This window comes from Falco punctatus (genome assembly GCF_963210335.1).
Source record: "Falco punctatus genome assembly, chromosome: 13".
Classification (NCBI taxonomy): domain Eukaryota; kingdom Metazoa; phylum Chordata; class Aves; order Falconiformes; family Falconidae; genus Falco; species Falco punctatus.
This window is the reverse complement of record NC_137593.1, coordinates 28,761,410-28,784,306: the sequence shown is the minus strand read 5'-3', so window position 1 is coordinate 28,784,306 and position 22,897 is coordinate 28,761,410. Positions and strand designations below refer to the sequence as shown.

General features: G+C 52.8%; 1 protein-coding gene across 5 annotated transcripts in view; it reads right to left on the bottom strand.

The window, feature by feature from the left end:
- The window catches only part of SLCO2A1 (solute carrier organic anion transporter family member 2A1), a 71,089-nt gene that overhangs the window by 14,568 nt on the left and 33,624 nt on the right, over nt 1-22,897 (bottom strand). For all 5 annotated transcript variants that reach the window (XM_080410371.1, XM_080410369.1, XM_080410370.1 and 2 more), the window contains 3 exons: nt 15,075-22,781; nt 2,640-2,777; nt 461-623 (listed from right to left, as the gene is read on the bottom strand). In XM_080410371.1, the coding sequence (XP_080266497.1) occupies nt 461-623; nt 2,640-2,777; nt 15,075-15,164 (391 nt within the window). In that variant the 5' untranslated portion in view covers nt 15,165-22,781. The remainder of the gene's footprint in view (nt 1-460; nt 624-2,639; nt 2,778-15,074; nt 22,782-22,897) is intronic.

Here is a 22,897-nt window from a genome sequence, read left to right as displayed (position 1 = left end):
GATGGCCCTCTCAGGGGTCCCAGCCCTACAGCAAGCTCCTTGGGCACTGGTGGGAGGGAGAGGTGTCTGGGCAGCTTGGAGAGGAGATCCTTCCTGCTGAACTTGAGGCACAGACTGCTCCCTTTGAAGGCCTCCCAGAGCATCCATGGGGAATTTAGGTACTTCAGCATGACCGCAGCACTTGGCACCTGAAACTGCAGCAGGCACGACATGCCCAGAAGAGGCAGAAGGATCCCACATGCAGTTGTTGCGTTCAGCAGGGGTTGCAAAGCTATACTGAAGTCCAGCTTAAAAGAGCAAATCTCTACCTTTAGTTTTTCCCTCCAAACGCTGCATTTAAATTGTGCGCGTGCTGGATACAGCCTGTCTTTTTTGGGTGGGCACAGGTAACCCAGCCCAGAGCAACGGGAGAAGGATTTGTGCTGGGACGGCTCATGGTGGGGAGGATGGAGGTGCTTACCGGTGCTCAGCGCGGTGTATTCGTAGGGGTCTGATAGGAAGTGGGGCAGGGTAACCAGGAACGCCCCCAGCGCCAGCAGCAGCCCCCCCATGCCGATCACCCGTGGGCGGTGAACTCGGCTGCCGAAGTAGCTGACAAAGATGATGAGGACCACGTTGCCGATCTGGAAAGGGCACAGCAAAATGGGAATGTCAGAAGACATCACGGAGGAAGTCAAGACCCTATAACTGGTCCCCAGTGGCTGTGTCTGGGTGGGTGGAGAGCTCCCTCAGGTGGTGTTTGACCCCCCCAAAAGCAGGAATGGGACAGCCCTTCACCCTGCATATTCACAGCAAGTCAGTGGTCCCTCCCCATCGAAAGCCAGCGGGACAGCTCCTGGGTGTCCATCACCCATGTGCATCCCTTGCTGTCACGGGTGACTTCACAACCTCCTGTGACCTGGCTGGGGCTTTTTCCAGCACCCACACCTGCCCCCCACCCCACAGGATATGGCATAAACTAATATTTCCCCCAAAAGCAGCAAGAAATGAAGCGTGATGCCTCCATTCCCCTGACTCTAAACAGACCCAAAGTCCAGCTTATTGCAAATGTTTGTGACTCTGGGCATTTGCAGCTGCAGGTATGATCGGTTCAAAAGCTGGGAAAACACGCAGCTTTCTCAGGCAAGTGGACGAACACCATAAAATTACCATTACATTGGCTTTGTCAGCTTGGGACCAGCTAAACATTATTTTAACCTCAGCATGTGTGGCTAAGAATTCTTTTTATTTATGTTTACATGGGCTCCTTCGTTTGTCTCTTTGTGGTTTTTGTTCTTGGAATTGCTGCAGCCATCAGTGCAAAAAGGTGGGACAGACCGGGCAGCTCAAACAGAGTTGGAGTAAAGCACAGAAAGTTCTCTCGGAAAGCAGAGGAATAAAGCTGTATCTGTTGTCTACAAGCTGCTACTCCTTAACAGCATGGCAGACATCCTGCTCCCGTCCTTTTCCCCTTTATATTCCTGCAGTAACAGCCCTGCATGACGTTTGCTTTGGTATCACTTCTCCAGGCATTAATTCTCATCAGCCTAAGTTCTCTGGTGGGTCAGGAGCATGTGGGTTACAGCTCTGAGACACTCCACAGGGCTTAATTATACCAGTTCATTATTACCAATGTTGTACTGTCCATACCGAGTCCCTTTCTTTGCATGGCTTGGACCTAGCCACAATCAGTGGGAAGTCCTTCACTGGTCTCAGTGGACTTTGAGCCAGTCTTTTTAATGCCAGATGTAGGTGCTGGTTGAGGTAAGACCTGGGCATCTACTTCCCCAAGGACCCAGGAGGATCCCCAGTGCCCAGCCTCTCGGTGGATCCCATGCAAGACCAGCTGTGGGCATGGTGGTGGGTTGCCACCAAGCACTTCCTGGTCTGTGCCACCAAAAGGAAGTCTCTGCCAGCAGGTCTTTTCCTAGCTGGCCTTGAAGAGCTACCAGGAAGGATACAATTCATGACAAGGTAAACTAGAAAACTTACTCCAGAGACAAGTGATTAGAAAGTGTTTGTGGGAAAATCCTCAGCCAGGTCAGCAATATGTCAGTGAAAGTCACTACTTTGCTGCAGGGCCATGAGGAGCTGAGACCACTGTAGAAAAGGACTAGATCTTGGAGAGACAGCTGGCCAGGGTCTCCTTTTAGAGAAAGTTTGGAATGATTCAGGCCAGGCTCTTTCCCAAAGCCAGTGAGAAACCTACGAAAATAGATACTTCTACTGGAAATTGCTCACAGAGATGTAGTTGTGTGGATACTACTCGTAATAAAAAGCTCTTCTTCACAACAGCTGTTAACTGCGATCAGTGGAGAGGAACCACACTGCATGTTTTCTGTCTCCCAGTCATGTCTCTGCTGGATGTGCATGGCATCCAAAGGTGGAGTGGACTCCTCCGAAACAACCTGCCTTCTGCAGCTGCCCTCCGAGGCCACGTCCCCACCACATACCCTACGTTCAACCTCCTGGTGTATGGTACAGCAAAAATGAGGTATGAAGAGGTTTCCAAGTGCAGAGCAACATCTGCTTCACCTAGCACGTATAGGAATGACCAAGGAAGCCCTGGATGTGAACAACCCTGAGACCCTATTCTGGGAAGGTCCCCCCCACATTCTGGCCACCCCGTGGGGCCCCTGCACAAGCTTCTCACCAGTTACCTCGTGCAAGCTGGAGATGAAACCTGAAGAGAGACTGGAGAGCCCAAAGCGCTTCTCAATGGTAGTGAGGCTGCTCTTGAAGTTGGCGCTGTAGAGGAGCTGGGAGAGCTGGAGAAGCCCATGGCACAGCACAAACACCTGCAGGCAAAACAAGTGCCATCCCGGTTAGTACCTGCTGAGTGCCCTGCTGATGTGTAACTGCTGGTGGCCTGCCCCGTGCGAGGGATTGGAGAGTCGTACGCACGTGGACTCAAGTTGGCCAACACGGCTGCACCTCTGATATGCAACAGATCTGCTGAAGGGCTCAGCCCTGGATCCATGATGAACTCAGCTTTGCAAAATGAACAATGCAGCGTCCAGAAGAGAGGACAAGGAGCACTGTTTGTTTCTTTTCTCTGCTTTACTGTTATTAAGATTCATTGGTATTTGCCCTGTGACAACCCTTGCGTGGTCCTCAAGGTTACCCCTCCAACCTGAGGAGGACCCATTGCGCTGGGAGTCGTACAGTGATGGATGAGACAGCCTTGACTTTGCATAGACTGGGTGGACGCTCCTGAGACCATGTTAGAGCCAACCAGCTGAAAGGGAGCCGTGCTGGCTTAGGCTACCTGAGACCCAGCTATTTCCAGCCGGCCCCTTGGATACGCTCAGCTGTAAAGTCAATTAACAGAACCTGCTCCAAGGGGTGTTGCAAGAAAAAGTTTAAAAAAGGCTTTAAAAGCCCCAGAGGGTAAGGATGAAATATGCACAATGTAGTCTCACTACTGGAACACCTCTGTGGTATTCTAAAAACAGCATCTTCCCCTTGAGCCAGGCTGTGAGCTGAGCCAGCAACCAACGGAGGCAGCGCTTGCCTGGAGCGGAGGGGGGAACACGGAGAGTTTGCAGGGCAGGGCAGAAGCGTGGTCAAAAGAGCCCGGGTGGCCTGGGAGAGGAAAGTGCTCTCAGCCGGGGATGCAAGAGGCAGCTCACAAGTGTCGTTTGATCTATATTTAGTCAGAAAAGTTTTCCTTTATTTTTCTTGGAATGGAATGCATCCACATGGTGCCAAAAGTATTTTAAAATCATTAAAAAAAAAAAAAAGGGGGGGGGGAGGGAGGGAAGGGGGGGAAGGTCTTTTCATTTAAATCCACAGGAAATCAAATATTTGCTCAATACCGGAAGCATGTCCCACAAAGATAACGGTGGGAAGACCAAGATGATGAATGGGGGATCAAAGGTACTGCAGGGCTGACAAATTCCTTATGTCCTTGGCTAGGAGAGCAGCAACACTCATTATTAACATTTATTTGAAATGGTGGTAGCACCCAAAGCCCTGACCCATTGTGTGGAAAGAAAAAAAAAAAACACCCACAAAGCAGAAAAAGAATGAAAATTGTCCACCCGACACAGAGGATGCACATGGTGTAGGGGGGTGGAGCACTTTTTGTGGAGTAGAGGAGGACACAGAGCCAGGTCTATCCATTGCAAGAGAATTTAGGTAGAAGAAGAGGATGGCTTCTTGGGAAGCTTCTCCTGCGAGGGAGGATAGCACCAGTCAGAAGACACAGCTAGGTATCTAAAAGCCTAAGAGATGGGAGAGATGCTGGCAAACAGCAGAAGAGAAGAGGCTGGAGGTGAAGGAGGAGAAAATTGAGCCCTGACAGTGCAAGGGCAGGTGTGGAACAACCTGGAGACCACAGAAAAGCAGAAGGAGAAAGGCAAACACCAAAAAAGAGGGAAGAAGGGTCACAGGGACCAGCATGAGCTCTCCAGCCACATCCTGAAGGGGTGTCAGCAGACAGGCTAGCACCAAGAAGGTATCTGCCACCACGGCAGCCCAACAGGAGAGGACAAAGTCCCAGGCTGGAACTTTGTGCTGACAAAAAGCCAGAGAGCAATGACATGGGGTGTAACACGGGAAACCCTCCCAGACAGGGACAAAGTGGAAGTGAAACATCTCAAAGTAAACCCTTGAAGCAGAACAAGCTCTACACCCTCCAGTCAGCAAGTCCTACAGTCAAAGCCCCATCCCAGCACATGGTCCTGCAGGTGAAAGGTGGATCCACCACCTTCATCTTCACCCAATCCTGACCTGGGATGACGGTGTAAGTAGTCCAGCCAGGCTGGTCTGGAGCAGAGAGGTGACTTCTGCACGGATGAGAAATGGAGAGGGGATCTTGTGGCCAGAGAACATTAATTTTTATTCCTGAAGCTCTGGCCAGACCCTATTGAAGTCATGCGGATAAGGAAGCACTGGTTAAACAGTGGAGGGCCGGGACCGCCCGAGATGCAGAGCAGCTGGAGGGAGAGCTCTCCCGGTGTGAGGCGTTAGCTAGAGAAGCTGTTTACCACCGGGGAGGGAAGAGGGTGGATCACCAAGGCTGAATTTAGCGCAGCAAATGTCAGCCTAATCCCAGGACAGACAGGGAGATGAGAAGGAGAGAGAGGATGCTGGTGGGGAGGGAAGATGGGCAGGAGAGGCTGCCTGACTCCCCGGAATGCTGGGGTTGGCAGGGCATGGGAAGAAGGCAGAGGCATGGAAGGACCACGGGGAGCCAGCACTGGCTGTGCTTCACGGGAGGATGGAAGGCAGGAGATGGGAGGGACAAGCTGCACTCAGAGCGGGCAGGCAGGGAGAGGTAGAGGTGGCAGGATGGCCTGAGATGGGTTTATGCGATGGTGATAACCTGGGGATGCACGAAATGGGGCCACAGATCCCGAGATGCCTGGGAGCAAGCTGGGGCTGCCTGCCCTGAGGGAAGGCAAGGTGGGAGAAATGCAGCTGGAGAGCACCGACAAGGGGAGAAGAAGATTGGCGTTGGGGTGTGACGGCTCCCCTCCTGACCACGAGTCCTCCTAATCTGGCTCCTGCGAGCAGGGTTAGCAGGGAAGCAGAGGAGCCAGGGGGGATGCTCAGGGCACCCGATCCCACCCTGCACTGCTTCTGGCACTGAGACCACACAGCACCCTCAGCCCCTGGATGCGGAGAGCCTGGACGATGGGAGGCGAAGGGCAGAGGAGATTTTTTTGTTGTTTTTTGTTTGTTTGTTTGGGAAGAAGCTGCCACCCAAAACAGTTGGAGCAAAGAAAAACAGCCTTTGCTCCAGGACTTGTGCAGCTGGAGCTCTGCTCTTCTAGACGCACTTCGGCTGTCTGGAGGTGAGAGATGTGCCTGATTTAAGACTTCTCCTGCATTCAGCAAACTCAATTCTTATTAAAATAACAACAGCCCAAACACTGAAAGCTCCGAGTGCCAATAGTTGGGAGAGGGGCTTACCTGGAGGGCTCCCCAAAAGGAACCTGGGCACCACCTGACCTTGGCACTGGCCAAGATGCTCCAGTTGGGAAAAGCAGACCTCTGGGGCTGGTGGAGATGTAGGGCACCACTCTCCCATGTCCCCTTGCAGGTCCTCACGGGTCTCTCCTATCCCCGTCCCTCTCCCCACGTGTCCCCATCCCCACATGTTCATGTTGACCACCTGCAGCCTGCTGGTCAATGGAAACCAGCGCTGACCTGCTCCCTTCCAGCTGCAGAGAGCACCAGATGTGCTGTGCTGGCACCTGCCAAGCAACCCCGGGAGGCGATGGAGCTGCTGTCATCCATCTTCCCTAACACTTAATGAAGAAAGGGTTTTTAAAGAAAAGCCAAACTCATTTGAAGGGAGTTTTTCTGACGCAAAGCTGACACAACGGCACTGAAGGCGAAGGCGTGATGGGAGGTTAAGGAGTCGGGGACACTCCCACGAATACAAAGCGCTGACCCTCCGGAGCTGATGCTCCCATCGGAGCCTGTTGTATTTTTGGAGCTGCAGGCAAGCAGGGAGCAGCGCAGAGAGGCTGAAGGCATGCGCCCACACGCACCCGCACACACCCACCAAATCCCCTCTTAATCACCCCCACGCTTCCTTCAGAGCGCCCCAGCAATCCTGACTCCAGGCTGTTTATGCAAACCACTTGACTCCGTTCCAAGACCCACCTGATTTAAAAGGGAGGCAAATGCCTGGGGGAAGGTCCCTCGCAGACACACTGCTCCCCCCCAACCCCGCTCGTGGGGACCAGCACCCCCCTGGCAATGCTTTTTCAAAAGGAAGAGAAACCCACCCTGCTGCAGGGGAGAGGGGACTGGTCCCTCCATGGCCTGACAACACTTCTCAGGTCCAAGGCGGAGAGCTGGCAGCTATCTGGTCCGTCCCAACCCAAAGCTCCTTCAGAGGAGACGTGTTCAACACATACTTGACCCGACGGGCTGGTGGGGGGCAGGCTGGGCTGCAGGCACCCCCCAGGCATGAGGACACAGCAGCAAGGCTGAGATCCTATCCTGGCACCGATATGTCCCTGTCAGATGCCAGCTATGGCCCCAGTGGCTCGTGCACTCCCAGGAGATGCCCAAGTTGGTGTTTCAGCCCTTGCAGCCACCTCAGAGGACCCACTTGCACCCTCTCCACTTCCCTGAAGCATACCAGGACTAAAATAAGGCCCTGGGAGGATCGAGGGGGTCTCCCAGCCTTGTGCTGAACCCATAAGGATGAGGAAGCCAGAGCCAAGGGGGTAAACCCATCCCTGAGGTGGCTGTTCTTGGGGTTAGAAGCTTTTGGGGTCAGAGGGAGGTTGGTGCCCTGGGGGCTGGGTGCGGGCAGCAGGTGCTTACACCACTGCCCCATGTCACGCACCAGTGAAGCTGTGTGCCCTTCCCTCGTGGCTCTCTCTTTCCAAATTCCTTATGCAAGATAGGACACTGTCATCACTGTCACTGGCCTTAGCAAACAAGCCCACACAGACTGGACTTTAAAACACCTATTATGAAAGGTGAACTGTTTTGTAAGAGGTTTTTTGGGAACCAGGCTGACAGGTCACCAAGGCAGACAATACAGTGCTGGGCAAGTGAGGTTAAATAAGAAAAAAACCCCACAACCTAACCTGAAGTGCTTGATAATCCCAGCATGCATGTGTTGGGCATGGCTCAGAGTCAAGGTCAGGTAAAAAAAAAAATTCAGGTTTCTTTTGCTTTCAGAGGAGTGAACTGCCTCTATGGAGCCTCCAGCATCCAGGAGATTCCTCCAGGTGGGAGCCTGGCTCTGCTTAGCAGGGACCAGGGGTTTGGGAAGATGCTGGTACCTGTGGCACAACCACTGCTCCCTCCTCTCTGCCACCTGGAAAAGCAGATAAAGGGTTAATTCCTTGCTCCGTTTCCACATCTTCACGCTGTGGTTGCGGCACTCATGTCCAAAGTCATCCCTCACCTCATTTCTCAGTGTCTTCAGCTTGGCAGCCCTGTCTGGAGATAGAGAAGGTGGAAATGTTGACGGTGCAGCTCAGTCTGTGAGGAGAAAGCACTGGCAGCTCCCGACTGCGGCTCTCACAAGCACACTCCGGTGCTGACCTCCAAGCCCACTGCTGCCACATGGGTGGAAAGAGCCAGGGCTTAATTTGTTAGATGGATGCAAGAGCTGCCTGGGGAGCTGCCAAGAGGAGCGTGGATTCTTGCAGAACCTATCCAGCTGCTCCCAGCTGACGGGGGACACCGAGGTAGGACTTGGCCAAAAGCAGTCGTTGCGGGAAGGCACAAAATGATTCTGGCTGGAGTAAACGTTTGGGAAGGACAGGAGTAAGGATGCTCTGCTAGCTCCTTCCCTCTGCATAGTACTGTTGGAGCTACATTTTGGGCTCTGGAGGGCCAAAGTAAAAGTGTTTGATCTTAGAGGAAAGTCATGGCCCAAAGTGGGAGACCCCAACCTGCCCACCTCTGAAAGCTTCTTCCACTTCACTCTCCTGAGCTTCCAAGGGGAAACAAGAAAGGGGAGGGCGGAACTTTAGAAAGTAACAAGAATATCCTCAAAATTTTAAATAGCCATGGAGAAGACAGGCTGTTTCTTTTAGAGCTTGAATATGCTCAGCAGTCACTACACTATGAGACCCTCCTGCAGTAGGATGGCCGAGATTGCTCAGTCCAAAAGAAATATATCAGCTGGAAATGAAAAGTATATGGGCATGTGTGGGGAAGTAAGTCTCTCCTTGGTATCTCTTTCCTACATGCAGCTGCCTAGACTTATAGATCAAAAAGCACCATGCAAGACGGAAAAAAGCAACCAACATTTCCACAAAAAGAACCAAGTATCCTGCCACACAGCACAAATCCCCACCATCCCTTAACACAAGCCTTGGAGCCTGGAGCATGGCCACTGGTAGAAGCTGGCTCCTAAATTTTATGTCTACTGCAAAAAAATAAACAAATAAAAAAAAAAAAAAGTGGTTAGGGGTTGTCTGAAGCACGCCACTGCCCAGATTAGTCACAATGATGACTGTCTGCTGCCCAGTAATCCACGCTTTTCAACTCCCGATTATCAAGTAGAAAGACGTGTTCGCTCTTTTTGCGACAAATGTACAATGGGATTTCCCTGCACATACCGCAGTGCCCTTGCACGGTCTGTGCATCCCCTGCTTTGCTCAGTTGCTGTTGAGGGAGCATCCAGGGGACATAAAAATATGCCCCTGCCTCAACACACAGGTGCCCACTGCAGATGTCAGAAGGAAAGGAGGGTTTTGGCTGCGGAGGATCGCTGAGAGCAGACCCTCAGTGTGTGAGGTGCGAGGGTTTGCTGCTTCCCAAGCTGCTGCTGAGAAAATACTCCCTCCTGCAAAAGACGATGCATATGGTTAGGCAGCCTTCTTGCTCCTTGAGGCCAGACCGAGCTGCGGGTAGGCTGTGTGCTTGGGTCTTTGCTCGTTCCTTTTTGCAAAGGTCGCTCTTCTTTACAGTGCATCAGGATCCGACCGTGATTTCTTTGAAGGCTGCTTCAGCCTGGCTTCATTTTCCCTGACCCGCAAGTGTATGTAAACACCCTCCCGCATGCTCGCAGCCCTGGCCGTGCCTCATGCTCCCTATCAGCGACACTCCTCTCCCGTTTTGCTCATGGTAATCTTATCTACGCTGACCACTCCTTCTTGTGTTTGGGCACTGAATCACCTTGCCCCTCATAAAATTATCTTGTTTCATGTCTCCTAGACCTTGATCCCACTAAACTTTCCAACCCATTTTGCTGTCTAGCTCTTGCCCATCTTTTTCCTTACCCTGCTGCTGGTGTTACTGGTGAAGGCCAGGTGGCCTCTCCCTTTCGAAACCACCAAAACCAGACATAAACACGGTGTCAGATCCATCCAGACCTAGCCTTTGCTTTCTGATACCAGCAGCACCGCTGCCAATGCTGGAAGACCCCAGCCACAGCGGGTCCTTCTCCCCATGCCACCCCACTTGTCCTAAGGACCCTGCCTGCCTCTTTGCTCCGAACACCCACCCAGCTCACCGGCTCTCCTTGCACAGTGCCCAGGGTTGGAATAGCCTTTGGTTTTCTTGCTTTAACCAATGGCCCTCATCAACAGTGACTTTCTTCTCTCGCTGCTTCCCTCTCCAAACCTACAGCCATGCTGCCTTCAGACCAGTGACTTGATGAACCTTCTATTCTTGCCCACAGCTAAATAAAGCAATTCATAATCTTTTCCAACAGGATATGAGAGCACAACTGTTACACCTCCAGGCTTCTGAAATACACTCCTCTCAGCAAATTCCTGAAGCCCCTTATAAAGGAAGGGATAAAACACTTGCTCCGATGCTGTTGGGGTGTCAGATCCCAAGGCAAGGCTCCCATTTCTTCTGCAGAAGGCATTCAGCCTCCCCAGGGTGGGGAGAGCTCCCCGCTCCCAGCCACTGCACCCCGCACGCCCCAGTATCTTCACCCTGGGATGCTTTAAAGCCTTATCACACTGAGAGCCTACAGCCTCCCCTCCCGACCTCGCTGTCCGCCCTCCCACACCATCCCTCCCCCTGCTCCAGTACAGCACCCAAATAAATCTGCCCCAAGGCTTTTGAATCTCCCCCGGGGCTCCCTCCCACTGACATCAGTGACAGTAACTCTCTGTTATCCTCCTGCTGCCTTTTGTGTGCCAGGCAGTCTGCAGGGTAAAAGCCTCCCCCTGCATGTGCTCCCAACTATCTCACACTGCTCCCCCGAGCTCTCCAACTAACTGGCTTCCAGCTGTAACCCGTCCAGCTCAGCTAAGTAACAGGACATTTACAATGCTCTCCTCATTGTCATGTTTCTGGGGATCCCAAACAAGCAATTAGCTATCAATTAAAATAGCACAAACCCACGAAAGAGACAATAAAGGTGAAGAAGCCAAAAAGATCTGAGGCACTGCAAATAGTTAATGCCTCTGAAATAATCCTTTGTCAGTGGGTGTCTGGAAGGGCAAGATGGGTGTGGATGTGATGAATGGAGACAGCAGTTAGGACTCTGGACCAGGGGACATCAGTGGGGTCCATGGACATGCGTGGGAATCAAAAAGAATAATCATCCACTTCTCCTCCACCTTTCAGACCCGTTTTGTTCCCTTAGGCTGTGAGGTCCTCGGTGTCCCCAGTGCCACCGGGTGCTAGCACCCACCTGAAGGTTGGCTTCATCTCCCATTTGCCAAGCAGCACCACCGCAACCCCTCAAAACTCCAGTGCCAGTCGGCACAACCCTGGAAGCTCTGGTGAACTTCAAAGCAGGGGGCTGTCCTTGCTCACCATCACCTATCCTCACCCCCGCTGCGGGCTTACCGAGATGCTCTAGGCTTCTCGTGGGGGACAGTGCTCAGCAGCAACCTCCCAGCCCCAAAAACTGGCCCAAAGGCCTTTTGCATTCTTCTTTCTCTCTTCAAGGTGATTCAAGCCACACAGCCAGCTTCTAGAGGGGTCGAGCAACCCCGTCACATCTGAGAGGGCACTCAAAATCCTCAGCACAACGAGCAGGTTTATTCCAGCCACAAGATACAGTGCAGACAGCAAACAGACTGTTGGCCAAGCCAGGCGGTGCCCTTAAATATCAGTGTAGACCGAGCCTTGGTGCCATTCGGTGTAATTGCTTTGTTAGCTTCAGTTGTTAATACCCACGTGTAACAGGGAGTAACTTCCACAGCGGCAACAAGGAACTGTCACCAACCACGTTCCCGCAGGGTACAGAGATCAGCTGTAAACGCCTGCTGTGTCAGAGCACGGGTACAAGCCAGTAGCCACATCCAAGGGCACTCACTGCTGCCCTGAGCGCCTGCTTCGGCACCGGTCCCCCAGCAGCACCTCCACACCACCCATCCCCAGAGTCCACACCATCCTCCCTGTCCCGCTCTTCAGATCTCTGCAGAACCATTAGAACCACTGCTTTCCACCAGGGTCTTTCCCTCTCTGATGCACATCCCTGGCACCACCATACCCCCGCACCTCCGAACCTCAGCAGCATCAGGGTGAAGAACATCCCGAGAGCGATGGGAACCAGTGCAAGGAGATGGTGGGCTCCGTCGCAGGGAACGTGGAGGAGCGAGACCACTTACACAGGAAAATAATTTGTTATTTTTAGCCCCAGCCCTGCAAAAGGCACTCTGAAAACGATCCGGGCCTGTGAGCTTTATGGATTAAATATGAGCTTCGTGATTAAGACTTGGAGCCTGCTGCAGCTTGGGGATTTTGTTGTGTTGGAAATACTGTCCCTGTCAGAAACTGCCATAGTTTATACAAGGGCGCTGTGTCTAATTTAAACCCCTTTAGAGTACCTGTCTCCGTGTGGGATGATGCCAGCAGCTTGCCACACAATTAGGTGCTGGGTGAAGACTTTATCTAATGCATTATTTGCAGCACCCATGGCTTCTTGCACAAACGAGAGCTAAAAAGCCATATAAACCCAGCTGCTTGCTTACGCCTTGCCCTCTGCTGAGCCGTTCACAACAAAACAGCGTCCCAAACCTGGAAATTCGGTTGTGGCACTTTGATTTTCTACTAATTTTGGGGGGCTGAGAGGATTGACAACTGCACACAGGCTAGTGCTTTCCTACCTTGAAGCATTTATTTTTTTAGTGTAATATATATTTGACACAAATGCGACAGCACAGGAAGGCTGAACAGGTCAGGAAAGGGTGGGGGGTGTCATTGCCTGCTAATTTATATATATTTGCTGTTAGAAACAAGAACTTAGCTCCAAGGGATGGATGTCCTGACTCCCCACCATTCTGGGTGTTACACATCATCCATCTGATGCCAACACGCATGTTTTTATAGAGCTCAAACTGTTCCTTAAGGCGTTTGCACGGTGCTGGTGTTGGGCCGTTGACTTTTTTAAACAGAAATGCTTCTTTTCACGCGTTGGTTTTCCCTTAGCACAGCTGAACTTGCACCAGCCAGGGCAAGCAGGAGGTGGGAGGTCTCTGCTGGCATCTCCAGGAATCACTTTGCATGTGTTCCCACACAGGGCTGCACCACCTCTCCCCCAAAAAACACCTCCAAGGACCCCCAGGTGGGCTCAGCAGTGGGTGCCTGGACAGACTGGGGAGCTCCAGGCTCCTGGCCCGATTGTGAAGGTGTGGCTGGAACCCCAGCAGGCACCAGACATTGGGCATTTCGAGCTGGAGCTGGTGGGTGCAGGCAGGAGCCAGGTACCTCTTGGGACAGCCAAAGCTCCTGCCGCCAGCAAAGTGACACCCCCATGTCATCTTCCGTGGCCAAATGCCCCAGGAGGTCCTGGGCACAGCCCTGACCATGTGCCCTGGGGCATGTGGGGTGCTGAGCACCCAGCCCAACTCCTGTGGCACCCACAGCCCGCAGCTGTCTATGGGATGAAGAAACGGTTTAACATTTATTTATTTGGTGGGTGGGTTTTTTTTAACCCTAAAGTCTTACATCCTGCAAAAGGCACAGCATTTGGCATTTTTTTTTCCAGTTCCAGGATATTTTCACATGCTGCCCTGTAAGTGTGCAGCTGAAGGGAGCTGTGCATATTTCCATGAAAGAGCATGAACTGCAAGGAGGGCTCTGTTCTTGGCTGTTTTCTGGTAACTTTACTCAACCCACACCATAGTCATTACTGAACCAGCCCGGAGGGGGTTAGGGACCCTTAGCACCTCCAGAAGAGGAGGGGTCAGGTCACCAGCCCCCTCCAGAGGCATGCCAGAGTAGCCCAGAGGCAGCCTTCAATTACCCAGGGTAATCTCAGACTCTCCCTCCCGAAGCTCACAGCCAAAAGAGGCCATTAAGTCACCTGCTGGAATAGCCCAGCCTGGGCAGTGGGGACCTTCAGGGATGTAGGACTGGAAGACATCATCTGGGATGATGCCTCCAGCCCTGGGATCCTCCGGGGGAAAGAGCACCCTGTTGGGAACAGCCCCATGGCACCCTTCAGCATCCCCATGGCGCCCCATGATTTGGTGACACTTTTGCTGCCCAGAAACCAGCTGCAAGCGAGCACAGCCCAAAGGGGACCAGGCAGCCCCATCCTTCACACATGGTGAGGAAAGCTGGATGGCAAATAAAACCCAAACCCATCCCGGACAGCGGTGCCCTACCCATGGCTGCACACTCCTGAAAACACGCTCAGCTGGAAAGTGCTGACAAACCCTTCCTCGCAGCAAACACACGCTCTTCTTCAGTAACACTAGTGGGAGATCACACCCCAGCCCTAAGCACGACCAGCAGCACCAGCACAAGGGGGTCCTGACAGCTGGTGGCCCTTTTCACGTGCCCAAAGCGGCTCTGCTGTGGGCAGGTGCTGTTGGGAGCCACCATTCCCCAAAACTGCAGCTGGCTGCTTCGGGTGCCAATGTGTGGAGGTGCTGCCAAGCGAGGCATGAAAATCCCCCCCACCCAGCAAAATCCTGGCCGACGCAGGCAGGTGTCCCAGGGACAGGAACCAGCGTGCGCAGCAGCCTCGGTGCCCATCCAAAAATGGGCCAAAATGTGCCACACAGGGAAAAAAAGACAGGGCGAGGGGTGGTGTAAAAGCACGATGGTTAGCAGGGTTTAAAACGTGAGAGGTGGCCAGGGTGGATGGTGTTTTCTCACGCAGGCAGTGACCTCAAGAGCCTGAAGCTCAGGCAGGGACTGGCTTTAAGATGACAGCTCTCACCTTGCTAATAGGGGCAGGTGAGTAACTGGGCAGCCAACACCAGAAAACCCACTTCAACCTGCTGAGATTTTGCTTCTGTCACTCCAAATGCCCTGCTCATCAAGGTTTTTAAAGCAAGTCAGTGTTATTATAGGGCAGTGGTGGTTTTTTTTCACACCAGGATGTGGTTAATCATTCCCCAGGCAGCAGCACACTGTGTACTGGACACCGTGGGTAAGCCCCGCAGCTCACGGAGAGCTGCCCACACAACGCTTCCACGGGGTTAACACCCACGCGCCCTGCGGGGTACCACCCCGAAACCCACCGAGTTCCCCAGACCTTCCCACGTGCCGAGCAGGATGGACCTCAGCGGTCTAATCCAGAACTGCCCGAGGAGTGGACTTTCAAATTCTGCATCTTAGCAAACACCCTTCATTTTACTGGCGGTTTGTGGGGACCTGCGGGATGGGTTGGGGTCACTCTCCGTGCAAGCATCCTCCTCCCTCCCCACTGGGGAAGCGGCACATCCCTGCCCGGCACCGCTCCTTACCTTGATGTTGCAGAAGATACTCCGGGAGCAGGTGCCAGAGCTTTTGGGGATGTCAACTGGGGATTTGCTGGCTTCAGGGTGGACTCCCATCGTGGGGGCTTTCTGGGGAGCCCCAAACAGCTGGGCTGCGTGTGGGCTCCTGTCCCTCTCCAGCCTCTCCCGCTGCTGGTCTGTGCTGAAAACCCTCCAAGCCCGCAAGTGAGCAAGGCAGCGTGAGCGCGAAGTTTTTATAAGTCTGCTCTCCGGCACGATGATGAAACCATTTCTCCTCCCTCTTTTGCTTTGTGCACCGAGGGAACTTTAAAGTCACAGGAAGCTAACGCGGCGTGCGGGGAGCAGGTGGGCGTGAGGGCTCGCCGAGCCCCGGCCAGTTTGGGCATGGGGACTGCGGCGGTGTCACGATGCTCGCCCACCCATGGGAGACACGCAGCATCCCGACCAGCTCGTCCCGGCAGCGGCTCCCCTCTGCTGCACTCACACCCGAGGCTGCAGGACGCAGCTGAGCAAGGCACAGGCACCGGCAAAGCAGCTTTCCCGCAGGGAAAACCACTGGGGTGTTAATCCAGTCCCCCCGGAGGGGTGAGAGGAGGGGGAAGCACCTCAGCAAACTGAGATTTGGCTCCCAGGTGGTGGGAGGGGAGGAAATTGAGTGGCCAGATGGAGCAATCCCTCCGAGTTATGGGGTTACAGAGGAAAAAAAATCTCCTGCTTTTCTCTCATGGAAAAAACGGCATTTGTGAAGCTCTTCAGCACTGTTTTTTTACCAGCACCTCTCCAGGGCTTTGTTTATGCAGAGCACTGATTTATTTTGCAGGCTCCTCACAGGGAGGAAAAGTGTCAGAGGGAGAAGGGCAGGTTGAGCCTGGCTGAGGGGAAACCAGCTTCAGGGATTTTGTCAAAGCTATTGCTTTTCCCTGCATAAATCAGGGCAGGGAGAGAGGTGGGAGGACCCCGCCAGAAACAGCGGAGCCCACCTTGGGGTGCCCTGAGCCTGGAGAAACCAAATCCCAGCTCCTTGAATGGTTTCCCTATAGGGGGGCTGGCGGGTCCTTATATATGCCCCAGTATGACGCCAAGGTGCCAAGCCCCGTTCTGTGGGCACCCACCAGCACCCACAGCCTGCCCGGGCACCCACCGTGGCCGCTCGCCACGAGAGGGTGCATTGTGCCCGTGGGAGAGGCTCCCTGGGCGCTCCCTGCCCCCACCTCATCCCGCGTCCCGCCAGAGGACCCCCAGGTCAGGACCTTTGGGGTCCGGTGCCAGTCTGACCAGATGTAAGGCTTGAAAGCAGTGGGGAAAATAGCGTTGCTAAGACAAGGAGAGCTGGTTTGGGCTGTCAGCTTCCCAGTTTCCTAAGCCGTTCCCAGGAGCACCGCTTGCCAGGACAGGTGGGTATCACTGGTGGCAAAAAAAAAAAGCATCCCCTTTTCCCTTCTCCCTTTTTCCACTCCCATCCCCAGATTTGCTAGATCTGGGCACAGTGTGAGGAGACCCTTTTCCCCTGACAGAGACAGCTGAGCCCTTTTATCCGCTACTCAATGGCAAAAGAGAGTTTCAGCCTCACCAACAGAAAAGCCGAAGTGAGCCAGCTCTGCTCCTCTCCCATCCTCCCCATGAGCCTGACATGCTGCTGAGCTCATTTTTCAGGCAATGCCTAACCTGCTTGCTAACAGCCCTGTCTTTTCAGTTTATTCTGCAGAGACCCGTGACGCTCACTTTGTTGTAACAACCACCTCCACGCAGCAGCAGCTGTTTCAGCCGCTAACTTCGGCTTTGCCCTACACATTTCTCTCCATGCAGCAAAATGCACCGGGGTGCCCGACAAGCCCTTGCCCTGCCTGGCCGCAGGCAGAAATGCCCCTGCCCCAATGCCCCACATCCTGGATGGGGTTGGAAACCTCCTAACCCCCAGCTGATGACCCCCCCAAGGGGAAGCAAACGGCTGCAGCGAGACGAAAGGGCATCAGGGCGCCCTGCACGCAGCTTCTGGTAAACGCCCCCACGGGCTGCGCTGTCACCATCCCACGGGGATGTGGGTCCTTGCTGGGAACTCGCCACAAGTCCCGGCTGGCCAAGGAAGGGACAGAGGCTAGGGCAGCCTCCCACGTTCTCCAAACCAAAGGACCTGGGTCCCCAGCAGCATGGTGCTCCCCAGGTCTGGCCACCCCCCAGCCAGCTCCCGCTAGATCTTGGACACGGACGGATGCCGCAGAGGGGCTGATTTGCTGGAGGGCAGGAAGAAGTCATGCTAGCAACCCATGCTGCTGTTGTATTTCTCAATCTGCAGCTCTTGCAACAGCGCTGGGGACGTCCCTGCAGGGCTGCACACCTTGCTTACCCACGCCATGCAGCGTCTTGGTCTACACTCCCATGAACAAGCTTCCAGTGAACATTTTTCCCAAGCAGGGAGCATTGCCCAAGCCTTGGCAGCTTATCTAGCTATAGTAAATAGTACAAGAAAGGCTGACAAATCTGAATTTAAAAGTCAAGTCGTGGTGGTTTCAGTTATTAAAGGCAGGCACAATTTAAGGATGCATCCAGTACCTGGTGTGCTGCAGCAGCTCCACGAGGTTCCCTGTGGCCAGCGCAGGTGCTTTGTCTCACAGCAGAAGCAAAGGGCTGTCCTGAGCAGGCTCTGGCCACCTAGATGGGACCATCAGAGAGCACTACTGACATCTCCCAAGCTTTTATCCCACTGGAAGAGAAGTTCCAGCCTTTGGACACAAATTCAGCTCTAGCTTCCTTACACCAACATCACTTTTAAAAAATTACAGACCTTAGACAACAGATTGTCCAACAGCAGTAACAAAATGAGATGCACATGAGAAAACAGGGGACTCTGCCTCTTCTTGAGGATTCTCTGATGCGTTTTCATTCCCAGAGGGTAACAGCCTTGGCAAGGAACGGTTTGGCCTGCAGATGAGTGCACAGGAGGAAAATGATTTATGGTGGTGCTGACAAGGAGAGGAGAGTTGGGTTTCAAATTTTTCTCATCGTGCTTTGTCAGGGCAATACGGTTGATGTTAAGTGCCTGGCAGGAGAGATCACACGTTGACAGGGTTTGTTTGGTTTGTTTTACACAGCTCCTGGGGCTGCATGTCTTTTTCAGCTTTGAAATGAGCTCCTCCTACAGCAGTCATGCTCTCCTGGCCAAGACATCAGCTGGAAGGAGAAGACCTTGCTGCTGCTGAGCAGGAACCAGCTACTTCAACCAGCAAAGCTGAATCAGGCCCGCAGCTCTCTATGTACACCACCAGTCCCATCCTCTACCCCACCATCTTCCCTCATCCACAACAAGCCATCAGTTGAAGCCTGCCCACCAGGTGAGTTCCCCGTGGGCAGACCAAACTTGCACCGGTGTAGCTATGCAGGAACTGAGGCAGGTCCCTTTTTGCTGCCAGGGGATGCTCACCTCGTTTGCAGAACATCAGAACCCTCAAAAGCTGCTTTTCATATGCTGGGGAGGAGAGTGGGTCAAATTCTTTCAACATGACCACAGCTCTTCTCTTTCCTCACATCCTGCTCCTTACTCCTTTCTAGCAATCAGTGGGTTGATGCTTTCATGGGGCAAGGACCAGACTAGCTCTGCTTACCACCTGGCTCCAATCTGGCATCTCAGTTTTCCTCCATGGTATCCCCAACCAATTCTTTTCAAGGATTCCTTGCCTGCTGGGCTTTAACAGGTGCTGTGTACCCACCAGCGTTGAATCATAGAATATCTCGAGTTGGAAGGGACACATAAGGATCATCAAGTCCAACTGAGACTCAACTGGGACGGTCTTCCTGGTCCCTGGGAAGACTAGATGAAGAGACACTGCATCCCAGCATGGAAGATGGTTTCCCGGTGTGCAGTGCACACACAGGAGGGGAGTCCCTGTTACGTTTGAAGCTGGATGAGCAGATCTTTCTTAAAAGAAGGTACTTCCTTCCCAGCAGCCTCCCTATCAGTGACTCAGGACTGAGACTTGGACTGCTCCAGTCAGTATTTCATTTCACACAGACCTGCTTGAAGCATCATCCATGGTGTGGAGCCAGTCAGCCCCGGTCCCTAGGGAATGATGGGCCATGGAACTCACGTTCCTGTCTTGGAGCTGGCCAAATGTAAACTGTGTGGTCAGACATCTCAAGGAACCTGGTTCCTGCGAGGTCAGATGTTATTTCCCCAGATTCAAAGGTGTGGATCCAGAAGACTCAGCTTCTTTCCAAACTCTTTGGTGGCTTCATGTGATCCAGCAATAGCAGGGAAGCCCACAGCAGCAAGCCTGTATGTCTCCCCAGTTCGGGAAATCCTCTACATTGGATAAAAGTAGAAGCTGGAGAAGAGACTGGACCTCAGGACCACCTGGCTCAGCAGAAGAAGGGAGCGAGATGTGATCCAAGCAAACTTCTGGTCTTTTCAGACATAGCAGCAATGAAGATCCTACCACCACCATCAGCCATGGGAAGAGATGTGAGGATGGACAGACACTTCGAGAGACACATGACCTTGGGAAGACCTGAGGAGGCTCTGCAAGACAGAGGAAGGGACAGAAGCAGGGTCAGAGCCCTACATACAGCTCATAAAACGAAAAGCCCTAGAGATTATTGCCCGAGATGTGCTGGGTCTCCTGCTTTGTGGGTGGTGCTGTCGCAAGCAGGATTAGGAAGGGAGCGAAAGGTGATCCTTGTATTTACTTGGGGACCTCACGCACCTTAAAAACAAACTTCCTGGAGCCACACAAGTCCCCAATTTTCACCAGCACCAGGACAGCACAAGCCTCTGCAGAAGCAAGCACAAAGCCCCCAGGCTCCTGGAGGGTTTCAGACTTGCAAGTACAAGCGTTGCTCTGGGAATGCAGATTAAAAACACCCACGTTCCCTGCCGCATTACTAGAGCCAGTCCCTGGGGTTGCAGACCAGCACGCCTAACCCTCCCCCAGAAACCCCATTTATTCTCCACAGGGCTGGTGGTTTGGCACCATGGGGGACAAGGACCAAAGGGGATGGGGTGGCAGCACGCACCAGCGGTTCCTGCAAATGCCTGTGGTTGCAAAGGAAATTACAGACCATGACAGGCTGGATTTAATTTACCAGCAACATATATTTGATCTGGAGCAGAAATACTGGTCAGAGGAAGGTACACAGCCATACCTGAAGAACAGGCTTGGCTGGCTCACAGCCCAGCCTGCTCTGGGGATGGAGAGCGAGGGCAAGGTGCTTTGCCCTCACCCACAGAGGTGGTCCAGCCCGCGGGGAAGGGGCATCGAGGTCACCACGGTAGAGCGACATGTACATAGGAGCTTTTGGGATGAGCAACACTTGAGCACCAGCACGGGACATGACACCACTTACCGTCCAGCCAAGGCCACCACCAGCCCTGCGGGGAAGCAAGCCGCACCCAGAGATTAGGAGTGAGGTCAAGGCAGGATGGGAGAGCAGGTAATTTATATTGAAGATGATGGCAGAGGTGTGTGTCAGCATTAAACCATCCCTCCCATGGTTGGCTGCCCACAACCAGCCAACTTGCAGAGGGTATTTGCGCTGGTGACTAATAAATACATTAAGCAACTCTGTTGTGCTCTTCATCCCCTACGCAAACCCAGTCAATCAAACCTCCTGCCGGGCAATGGCAGGAGAAAGGCGCGTTCTGGGGGAATAAGTGGGGAGGCAAGGGCAAGCGATGCGGGCGGCCGCTGCGCCACAGGGCTGTTGCAGAGCCTGGGAACTACGAGTCTGTGATTTTGGTGGGCTGAGTCTTCAAAAAGAGCGGAGAGTAAAGCAAAAATCACGGGAGCTTTCAAGAGTGCTATAAGTGAACAGGGTAGCGAAGGAAATGCTTTTAAACGAGCCCTGGTGCTACTTTATGTCACTTCTCTTAAACAGCCACCTTCTTTCCCTCGGCCTTTTCGGTTCTAAGTAAGTCTTGTTTGTTATGAGGCCACTTGAGTCTTGCCATCAACTGAATCCCTTTTTAAATTTAAATCCTTTTTATACCAAAGGCTCTTTGGTTAAGCTGGAGATGACTCGGTTTGGGTGGAACCAGCCAGCTTTCCTTTCTCCATCATGCCTTTTCCACTTCTCTATAACATCTCTTGGAGATGCCAGCCCCCAGGTCACATCTGGGGCCTTTTGCTCAGCAGGTTGCAGAGAAGAAACTCTGACAGTTGGTAAAAGCAGGAGGTGGGAGATTGGAATTAAGATTATTTATTCCAGCCCCTCCCCAGCTAGTCATTTGCATGACATTTGCATGCACAATAAATGCTGCCCCACCATAAACAAGAGCAATCGCAGGCATGGCAGGTGATGTGCATCACTCACTGCAACGTGGGTGCTGTGAATAGCAGGGGTCAGCACCCAGCAGGGCTGTGCCAGCAAGGACCCTGCAACCCTCACACCCTCCAGCCACCCCCGTAAAGCCTTCCTGGCACTCCCCGGGTACAGTATTCAAAGTAACCAGATGTTTGTAGTTGGGCCAGAGCCCTGGCCTTCGCTGCAGGATGTGTTCCACAAGCCCAGAACAAAGACAGTCCTTGCCTCGAAGGATTTGCAATCTAAAGCATCAGTATCCTGTAGTAAAAGCAATTAAATGAGGCAGACAAGGATCTGACTGTGCCATTCAAAGCAGAAATGTATTTCCTTGAAATTGCTTCAAGTGATCATGAGACAGTCTAATTTAACTCTGCCCACCGCCAATATACTTTACAGTTGGTAAATATTTTAGGAATGGTGCCCCTAAGCAAGGCTTGTGCAGCCTGAAAAGGCAGAGTGTCAAATATTTTTTGTAAAAATCCTTAACCCTGATTACTCCATGGGCCTACATACCCAGGAGAGACAGACTTTTCCAGGCTTCTCCTGTGCCTTGATATTGGTTGCAGGGCAAATCTGTTATTTTACACCAAAAAGGTTGCATCCAGCAGCACCAAAACCTGCCGCTGCTTGTAGGGATGTTGTTAAATCCCTGGCTGCAGGTCTGCAAAGGTGTTGTCCCAAAGGGTAAGGGTCAGATATGTGACTGAATCAGACCTTGAGCAGCTCAAGGAGGCTCCTGTCCGGCAGGACATCCCACTCCCTGGCTGCTGGCAGGTGGCACATCCCAGCACAGGGGAGAAGGTGGTGACATCTCAGCATCGCTTACCCCAACAGCTGCTCTCCGCTGGGTGCAAGCTGGAAGCGCTGGCCTCCCCAGCAAGAGCGCCAAGGGACAGCCCGTGTTTCAGCCTCCTCCTGCTGTTGTGAAGGTCCAACCGTGAGCAACGCGGCACCCTCTGATCTTGTTCACTCCTGGTGACGAGTCTCTGCTCTTTGACAGATCAACATGATGAGAGTCCCCACAAAAGCCCCAGGACGGGGTGGAAGGGCTGAGGTGGCTTTCATGGTTTCAGAGATGGGGAGACCCATGTACCCACATCTGTCACATCCCACCAGAAACCTTCACCTCCTCAAAGAGCTGATGCTTGTCAGATATATTGACCTTTTACCTTGGAAATGATTTTATTTAGCTGTTCTTTGACCTCTAAAGGACATCAGAGTGTTCTGGCAGCCACCATTCAAATGGAAATTAAAAAAACCCCAACACTTAAGTACACAAAAGCTTTTATGAATATTACTCTACTACATGAAAGGAGCTAGTCCAAACATTGTGCGGTGGTCATAGCTCTGGTTTGATCCCTCCTGAAGTTGTGGTAAGGACAGTTAAACCACAAAGTTTGGATGCTTGTCCACTTCCCTCTGGAAAAAAAGGTTAAATTAAATTAAAAGAGGATAAAAGAGAGTGAGTTCAGCACATCTCATTCTTAATATCTGGCCACAACACTGTACTCATTACCCTGCAAGTCCTGAAGCTC